Source organism: Ruditapes philippinarum, unplaced genomic scaffold (genome assembly GCF_026571515.1).
Source record: "Ruditapes philippinarum isolate M1 unplaced genomic scaffold, ASM2657151v2 ctg16494_1_1_1_1, whole genome shotgun sequence".
Classification (NCBI taxonomy): domain Eukaryota; kingdom Metazoa; phylum Mollusca; class Bivalvia; order Venerida; family Veneridae; genus Ruditapes; species Ruditapes philippinarum.
In genome coordinates this window covers 15,025-23,881 of record NW_026853240.1, presented here as the reverse complement: position 1 = coordinate 23,881, position 8,857 = coordinate 15,025, and the positions used below count along the sequence as shown (strand labels likewise).

General features: G+C 38.7%; 2 protein-coding genes across 2 annotated transcripts; one reads left to right on the top strand and one right to left on the bottom strand.

Annotated features, from left to right (window-relative positions):
* The first annotated feature begins 334 nt into the window (after positions 1 to 334).
* On the top strand, positions 335 to 4,291 carry LOC132736218 (uncharacterized). Its single transcript, XM_060723319.1, has one exon. It carries the CDS (start codon positions 335 to 337, stop codon positions 4,289 to 4,291), a length of 3,957 nt encoding a protein of 1,318 aa, XP_060579302.1.
* Positions 4,292 to 6,680: 2,389 nt separating this feature from the next.
* On the bottom strand, positions 6,681 to 7,934 carry LOC132736217 (uncharacterized protein F54H12.2-like). Its single transcript, XM_060723318.1, has one exon. It carries the CDS (start codon positions 7,932 to 7,934, stop codon positions 6,681 to 6,683), a length of 1,254 nt encoding a protein of 417 aa, XP_060579301.1.
* Between the last annotated feature and the right edge of the window lie 923 nt (positions 7,935 to 8,857).

Here is an 8,857-nt window from a genome sequence, read left to right as displayed (position 1 = left end):
GTAGGGAGTGGGGATGAGCCTCAAGCGGGACCCTCTTATAGGACCGACGCCCTACGGGAGCTTCAGTATACGATAAGAAAAAAATCAGAAAGGACGTATGCAAAAAAAGCGGCAGTGGATCGTACATATGAGATTAAAATTGATGAACAGTATAATGGACAGAGAGTGCAAGATGTAAGAGGTGGACTTCACTATGTTTGAAGACGTACTGGATCAGGCCCGGGGCAATTTAGCGGGAAATGACTTGGGTCGTGTCGTTATTCATCATCAAGGATTACACGACCCCATCATAGTTCCTCTTCAGCCCTGGGACCAGTTGACCTCCGATAAAGTGATGGAAAATATTGAAAAGGTTCTGAACAGCAACAAAAACTTATCCATTGATGAAAGCTTTTACATTTCCATAGGCTCCATCGAATTACCTAAAGGAGGAGCAAGGCGAAGAATTACAAAACTAAAAGGAAAAAATAATTCATTAAAGTTGAAAACCTCAATAGTGACCATCGAAAATGATGACCAAATGTGTATGGCGAGGGCAATCGGGGTGAGTTGGGCGAAACTTAATAGATGTACACCGGAAGAATGGAAAGACATTGTTGAAAAACGCCAAAAGAAATCAAATTTACAACTTTTACTAGAAAACCATAAAGTGCCAGAAAGTTACTACAAGAAGCTCAGAGAAAAGAAAAGAGATGAACAGAGACAATTAGCGGTAGCCATCAGCCAATTAGCCGGAGTACCTTTAGATCGTCCCGCCAGTTTAAATGACATAGAGGCGTTTGAAAAAGTGTTGGGAGTGCGCGTGATGGTGGTAAGTGCAAGACTAGGCAACAAGTTTATTACCAGCCCTAGTCAGGACGAGCGTCCATGTATTTACCTGTACCTTGTGGACGACGACCACTTTCACGCCATTACCAGCATAACTGGCTTCTTCAGCGCAATGTATTTCTGCGACCAATGCCTCAAACACTACAACAACAGAGAACGGCACCAGTGTGAGACCTCATGTATTGTTTGTAAGACGGACAACTGCCCAGAAACAGACAACACAGTCAAGTGCACAGACTGTAACATGACCTGCAGATCAGACAAATGTTTTAAACAACATAAAACAGTACCAGTACATAGAAAAGGAAAATGTAAAGGAAAACCCAGCGGACTATCACAGTGTCAAAAATATTGGAAATGCCCTACCTGTTATAAAGTATTAAGAACCGATAAAAGGAAGAATGAAGACCATGAGTGTGGAGAATACCTGTGTACGTCATGCGAACAATATGTAATGGAAGGACATTTATGTTATTTGAGAGCCACACCAGCCAAGGAACATTATAATTCTAAATTTATATTTTTTGATTTTGAATGTAGTCAAGATAAAGTGTCAGAGTGTGAAAATGGATATGTAGCGAGTAGAAAACGAGATTGTAAAGACTGTCAATCACAAGAGGTATGTAAATCTTGCTTTAAATGTCAACATTGTAAATCATCTTGGTGCGGAAAAGCCACCCACCGTCCCAATTTTGTAGTAGCACATACTGTGTGTCCAAAATGTATCGATAAACCATTGACCCCCGAATCAATATGTAAAAAATGTGGTTCACGGTGCGACGAATGTGACAACTCTGAGCTACATGATAATGAAGACCCAGGACCGTGTCCGGGTAAATGTGGATTCAGAGAAGTCACGTTCGAAGGAGCCGACACTGCAGAAAAATTTGGCGAATGGTTATTTTCCTCCCAGCACGAATATTTCAAAGTATTTGCTCATAATATGAAAGGTTACGACGGTTATTTTCTGTTAGAGTACTTAATAGACCAATCCATGAGACCGGACAAGATTATTTACAGTGGCTCCAAAATTATGTATATGACAATAGAGTCAGATTTACATATCAAAGTGATTGACAGTTTGAATTTTTTACCCATGAAATTGTCCGCCCTCCCTAAAGCTTTTGGATTGACTGAATTAAAGAAAGGTTGGTTTCCCCATTACTTTAATACTAGCGAGAATCAGAATTATGTAGGCCCGTACCCAGATGCTCAGTGTTATGGTCATGATTTTATGAGTGAGAAAGAGAGAGCTGAATTGTTAGTGTGGTTGAGTGAGAGAAAGGACGACGTGTTTGACTTTAGAAAAGAAATATTAGATTATTGTAGGAGTGATGTACAAATTTTAAGACAAGCGTGTTTGAAATTTAGAGAGTTGTTAATGAGTGCTACGGGCGAAAGAATAGAGAAGGTGAACGAAAAAGGAAAGAAAGAAAAAACGTGGGTCGGAGCCGTGGATCCATTCGATTCCGTGACCATAGCTTCCGTTTGCATGAATGTCTTTAGAACAAAATTTTTAGAAGAAGAATGGAAAGTAAAATTAGAGGGCAGTGATGATTGGATACCTTCAAAATTAATAGACGGAAAGCTTTATGTGTTGCGCGGAAACGAATGGATCCTCGAAACCAAACTCACGGGTAAGAAAGTAACTGAGACAGAATTTGTAAGGACACCCATAGCGAAAATTCCTCCTAGTGGTTATAATGATCAATATAGCGAAGCGTCCATACAATGGTTAGAATGGGTGGCGTGTACAGAAAACGTCAAAATTCAGCATGCTTTAAATAAGGGAGAGAAATCTTTACCGGGAACACGTTACAAATTAGACGGTTACTGTGAAGAAACAAACACGGCCTATGAGTACCATGGTTGTATTTTTCATGGTTGCCTTGATTGTTTCACAGATAACCGAGAAGAAACGCGCCACCCACTCACCAACCAATCATTAGATGAATTGTATGCGTTAACAATGAAAAAGAAAGCTTACATTCAACAGTTAGGCATGAAATACGTTTGCATTTGGGACCACGAATTCAAAAAACAAAAGATTCAAAATACTGAACTGAAACAATTCGTAGAAAGCTTAGATATAATTGATAGGTTAGACCCGAGGGAAAGTTTCTTCGGGGGTCGCACCAATGCCAGTCAACTTTATTACAAAACAGACGAACATGAAAATATCAAGTACGTGGATTTCACGAGCTTGTATCCATGGGTAAATAAGTATTGTCAATATCCCGTAGGTCACCCCACCATCATAACCAAAGATTTTAAAGATATCAAGAGCTATTTCGGTATAGCTAAGGTTAAAATACTACCACCTAGAGGATTATACCATCCCGTGCTACCGTATCGCTCAAATAACAAGTTGAAATTTCCTCTATGTAGGGCCTGCGCCGATACTGAAAATCAAAACCCATGCGCATGTTCAGAACAAGAAAGAGAGTTGACTGGTACGTGGTGTACTCCGGAGATTCAAACGGCCGTTAAATTAGGATATCGAATTAAAAAGATTTACGAAGTATACCACTGGGAGGAATCCACACAATATGACCCAAAAACCAGATCAGGGGGACTGTTTGCCAATTACATAAACACATTTTTAAAGTTTAAGCAAGAGGCAAGCGGTTCTCCTGACTGGATACACAATGAGCAAGACATGACAAATTATGTGTCTCAATACTTACAGAAAGAGGGAGTTTCATTGGATCGGGCAAACATCTCGAAGAACCCGGGTTTGAGAGCTCTGGCTAAATTATGTCTCAATAGTTTTTGGGGCAAGTTTGGTCAGAGACTCAATATGCGCCAGACAGAGTTCTTTCACGAACTACAGGCCAACCTGTTCTTTCAGTTGTTTGCCGATCCGACGAAAGAACCTCTGAATTTTCACATACTGACGAATGATATGATTCAAATAGAATGGCAATATAAACAAGACTGCCAACCCGAAGATAATAAAACGAACATATACTTAGCTACATTTACTACATGCTGGGCAAGACTCAAACTCTACAGTGTGCTCGAAAAGCTCGATAGACGAGTGTTGTATTACGATACGGACAGCGTCATTTATGTGAGTCGCCCTGGACAGTATGATCCGCCATTAGGAGATTACTTGGGTGAACTCACGGATGAGCTGAGTGGAGGGGAGCATATTGTAGAATTTGTGTCGGGTGGTCCTAAAAATTATGCTTATAGAACTAATAAAAACAACGAAACTTGTAAAGTTAGGGGTTTTACATTAAATTATAAAAATAGCCAACTTATCAACTTTGAAAGTGTGAAAGAAATAGTTACAGATGGAGAAAGTGATAAAAGTATAATTGTAACCAACCCTAGTAAAATTTGTAGAGATAAAAGAAAAAGAAAATTGTATAATAGAGAAGAAAAGAAAAGTTACCAGATGGTGTATACCAAACGTAGAAGAATTGAACAATTTGATACTGTACCATACGGATATTAGATAAAATAAATGTAAAAGATGTTGCATTTGTAATTAGCATTTCTATTTTTGTCAAGTATGTTGCAGTTTTTGTCACTAGCGTTTAAGTTTTTGTCACTAGCGTTTCAGTTTTTGTCACTAGCGTTTCAGTTTTTGCACGTTTACATGTAAATTTCCATAGGGTGCGTTTCAGTTTTTGTCACTAGCGTTTCAGTTTTTGTCACTAGCGTTTCAGTTTTTGTCACTAGCGTTTCAGTTTTTGTCACTAGCGTTTCTATTTATGTTTTTGTTTTTCAATTTTTGTCATTACCATTTCTGTTTTTGTCACGTGTGGTTTGAAAAATGTATATAATTGAATAAAAGTATGTAAGAATATAATGTCTTTGTATTTTATTTTCGATATAAAACGTAAGAATATGAATCCTACAGACACTCACACACCAGAGAGGGAAACTTTTATACGTTTTCCACACTCTAACGAAGACGAAAGCAGGTCCACTAGTGACCGTTGGCATTTATTAGGAGCACGAGTACCCCAGGCTGAAATTGTCTATTTTTGCCAAATGATCATTGTCTACATTATTATCATTACCTCTATCATTAACTTATCTCTTCAAAACGGTGCTAGCGAATTGTGGATCAGTCTATTAAGTAGCTGTATTGGATACGCCTTACCCAGTCCAAAGCTAAAGAAATAATGAAGTCATCCCTACCGTTCGAACCATGCTCCAGTATATGTATAAGTGGTCAAACAGGAAGCGGAAAAACGCAATGGGTGTACAAATTTTTGCAAAACGTGAAGGATATGTATTCTACAGACCCACCAACACACATCTTATATTCTTATGGAATTCATCAGGATTTATTTGATGAGATGGAAAGATCCATTCCAAACTTTTATAGTAAACAAGGGCTTCCAACAGTGGAGGAACTGGATCATTTTACCCAAGACAAGAGACATAAACTGATTATCGTTGACGATCTTATGCACGAAGTTATGAAAAACAAAGATATGGAGCTTCTTTTCACGCAAGGATGTCATCACAGAAGAGTGTCTGTCATACTTATCACGCAAAACTTGTATCCAGGAGGTAAACATGCCAGAACAATTGCCTTAAATACATGGTATATGGTGTTGATGAAAAATTTAAGAGATGTCTCTCAGGTGGGAATATTGGGACGGCAGTTGTATCCCGGTAAAAGTAAAGGATTTGTAAAAGCCTATAAAGACGCCCTAAGCACAAAACACGGCTACTTTTTGGTAGACATGAGCCCACATGCTGAGGATAAATATCGATTACGAACTCAAATTTTTCCGAGGGAGGACCCTATAGTCTACAAATTAACGTAAGAAGCAGTACGAAACTTGTAAGAGTAATTATGGTCGAACTCATCAAACAGCAACGCCATTTTTTGAATTTACTAGTGGACACTACAGTGACCCAAAGGAAAGCATTGTTAAGAACAGTCACGAAAAAACAGCTGAAAGTGCTAGCTCAAATCGCCTACAACATTCTGCGATTCACGATAAAATTGACGTCAACTGAAAAATCACTTTTTAAACGACATAGACGTTTTATCTACTTGCTGGGAAACAAAAAAATTGGATTTCAAAAGAAAAAAGAAGCTATTCCAGGCAACCTGAGAACAATATATATTTTGGTGAAAATTGCCTTAGCGTATTTGGAACCTGTACTACAATAATGGAAAAGTTCATTCTGGTTCCTTACGAAAAGTACCAGCGCATACTGCAGCCTAGTTACAAAGGGTTTGGAGAAGTAAAAGATGACCAGACTATCCCACCTAAAGTGTCTTTTCCGCCACCTGGGGAACGTGAGAAGAAAACAAAAAGTGTGAAGAAACCCAAAAGGACTCTTAAAACAATTGACAAAACTATAAACTGGATTTATTAAAGAAACAACAAAGACAATGTTCTTCTCTTTTTATATTTATTGATACATACAAAATAAAATACATATAAATACATTTCAGTGTTTGTTTTTATTTACAATATTTCTAACATATATATCATTCCATTGTCTATTATACACATTAAAAGGTTTGACAATGTCTTTTATAGTCCTTCCTGTACATCTGTTTATGATATAATATACACAATACAGTCCACAGGTATCTGAATTAGTGTCCTGAATAGGATCACACACCATCCAAAACTTGTTCGTCAATACAGTTTCAAAGCCCACATTGTAGTCACTTGGTATTTTTCCGAGAGAATCAAAAAACTCGTACGGTCCTTGTCTTGGAAAATAAAAGGTAACCCAATGTTTCCCTGGTCCATTACTCGTGTCTGTATTGGCAATTACGAATTTTCCTCTTTGTTTACGTATTTGATTAGCAGCGCATACCTGGACTGGGTATCCTTCAAGTAAACGTTCCAGTTCTAAATTATTCATTTCACGTAGACGGCCCTTGCTTTGTCAATATTGAGTACTTCTGGGAAGGTGGCATACATAATCAGTGTGACACTCTCAGGTAAAGCCTCTGCAAACTTGAGTTCTAGACGACAATGACCCTTCCTTTTCGTGTTAAATGAATAGTAGGGGTCAATATCTAGGGCATACAGGCAGTACCCCTTCTTATAATCTTGTCTGGAGATGTTCACATCGCTTCTGTAGAGAGCTAATGTTCTGTAACACTCTACATACTGATCCGCGGCATAATTAGGTTGCATCGGTTGGGAAGGTAAAGACTGTCCATCTACATAAAGTCCTACAAAACTACAGTTGTAATGTTTAAAGTTGAACGGATTTTGGGTATAATCGCCATTAAACGCGGCACTCGGGACAAGCCCTATAATTAGTTTACTGGGCACTAATCCTTGAAAGATATCGTCCGCGCTGTAACTGAATTGACCCGTAGCAATAGCTGTCGTTTTGATCTCTGTGCGTAAGTAAGGGTATACGGCTGGTGTGTCTTGAATAAGTTTTTCGTGCGCTATAAGTACGCTACTAGCTAGCCGCTGAATACATAGTTTAAAATAAGCGTCAACTATTTTCACTCGATAATCGGGATTGACGGTGTCTGTTATTAGTCTAAATGGGTCTCTGGTAGGATGGAGTTTTATACCTACAGAGACTCCGTTAATCAGTAGCTTCGACTGTTGAAACAAATCAATGTGTAATGGTCCTTCCATTTCTACAATTTTGCTACCTTTAGTAAGGTTGTATCTGAAAAATAGTCCACCATTACTTCCCGTTTTACCATCAATGGTACCAACGTCTCCCGTATCTTTATAGAAGAGCTGACTGGTCAGTAGGTTAATTTGCGTATTTTCATTGGACTGTAATATCGTGTCAATGTACGCTTTGTAGGGATAATTGATTCCCGTGTGAGATAAAGGCGTTTGTTGAAGAGATACATCGATTTGACCGAATATGGTGTGTAATGGTAAATTGATGGGTCCAACTACTTCGCCCGCGTCTACTGCACTACCGTCCCCGTGGACTATTTGTAACTTTAAGTTGAGCACGCTTCTTTTTAGATCCAAGTACGCCGATGTATGACCCGGTATATTAAATTCGAGGGCGGATGCGTTTGTTACTTGATTTACTGGACGGTATGTTATCCATTCTCTCGATTGTAATGACGTGTCTGCAGGGGGTGTAACAAACAAAGACAGTTCTTCCTGATGAAAATCTTCCATGTTTAGAATTGAAATTCTGGATTTGGTCTCTTTCGTTTAGATGATTTGTAGGCGGGTGTCGGTGCCTTCTTACGCTTTTGGGGCCCCTTCTTACGCTGTTTGCCCTCCTCAACCTTCTTACGATTGACCTCTGACTTTGCTATTTCTATTGCTTGTGCTACGGGTGAAACCAGTTTTACTGGAGGTGATTGTTTCATTTCAGCCATTTTTCTGATCTGATTTCCGCTACCTACGATGTATCGGCCTTTATGATCGGCTTTAACGTACCCGTCCCTCAAGTCCTTAAAATGTTGATACCATTTCTCAGGGTCGGGTATATAGGGTACCCATTTTTGTTGTTTGTGATCGTAAACTTCTATGGAGCCCATACTTTTTTGAAATGTAATACACAATGAAGATCGTTGGAATTGAACTCAACTATGTTTAAATCTTCGTCTCTCAAATACAAATGTAAGGAGTTAAAATGATTCACAGTCACTGGTGCGTATACTGGGTGGCTATATTCCAAAAACTGAAGTTTCTTGTATCTTGAACCGACTTCAATATTTCTAAGTACGGGTACTTCCGTGTTTCTTACGTAAGTTTGTTGTATTAGGTTGCAGCATAAATACAGTCTTTTACTTTTAGGCGTAAAGTCACAGGTAAGAGTAATTTCTGTAATAGCGCAAATCCAATGTCCATCAATGGTGTACGATTTGGGAAACTGAATATAAAAGTCTGCGGGGTTATTGTTCTTACGTATGTCCTGCGAATCTCTACTACTGAGATAAAGGTAAAAGTCTGACATGTTTGTTTGCCTTCACACATACATATGACCACTGTCTTCTTACGCTTCTCTAGTTGTTCGTATTTCGTCCATAATAGTGTCAAAGAGATACGATGGTCTTAACAATACGGGTACAAACGAGTAATGACGTCTTAAC

What these genes read in the sequence shown, in the direction of transcription:
- LOC132736218 (XM_060723319.1), top strand. Translation starts at nt 335, where the DNA reads ATGGAAAATATTGAAAAGGTTCTGAACAGCAACAAAAACTTATCCATT.
- LOC132736217 (XM_060723318.1), bottom strand. Translation starts at nt 7,934, where the DNA reads ATGGAAGATTTTCATCAGGAAGAACTGTCTTTGTTTGTTACACCCCCT.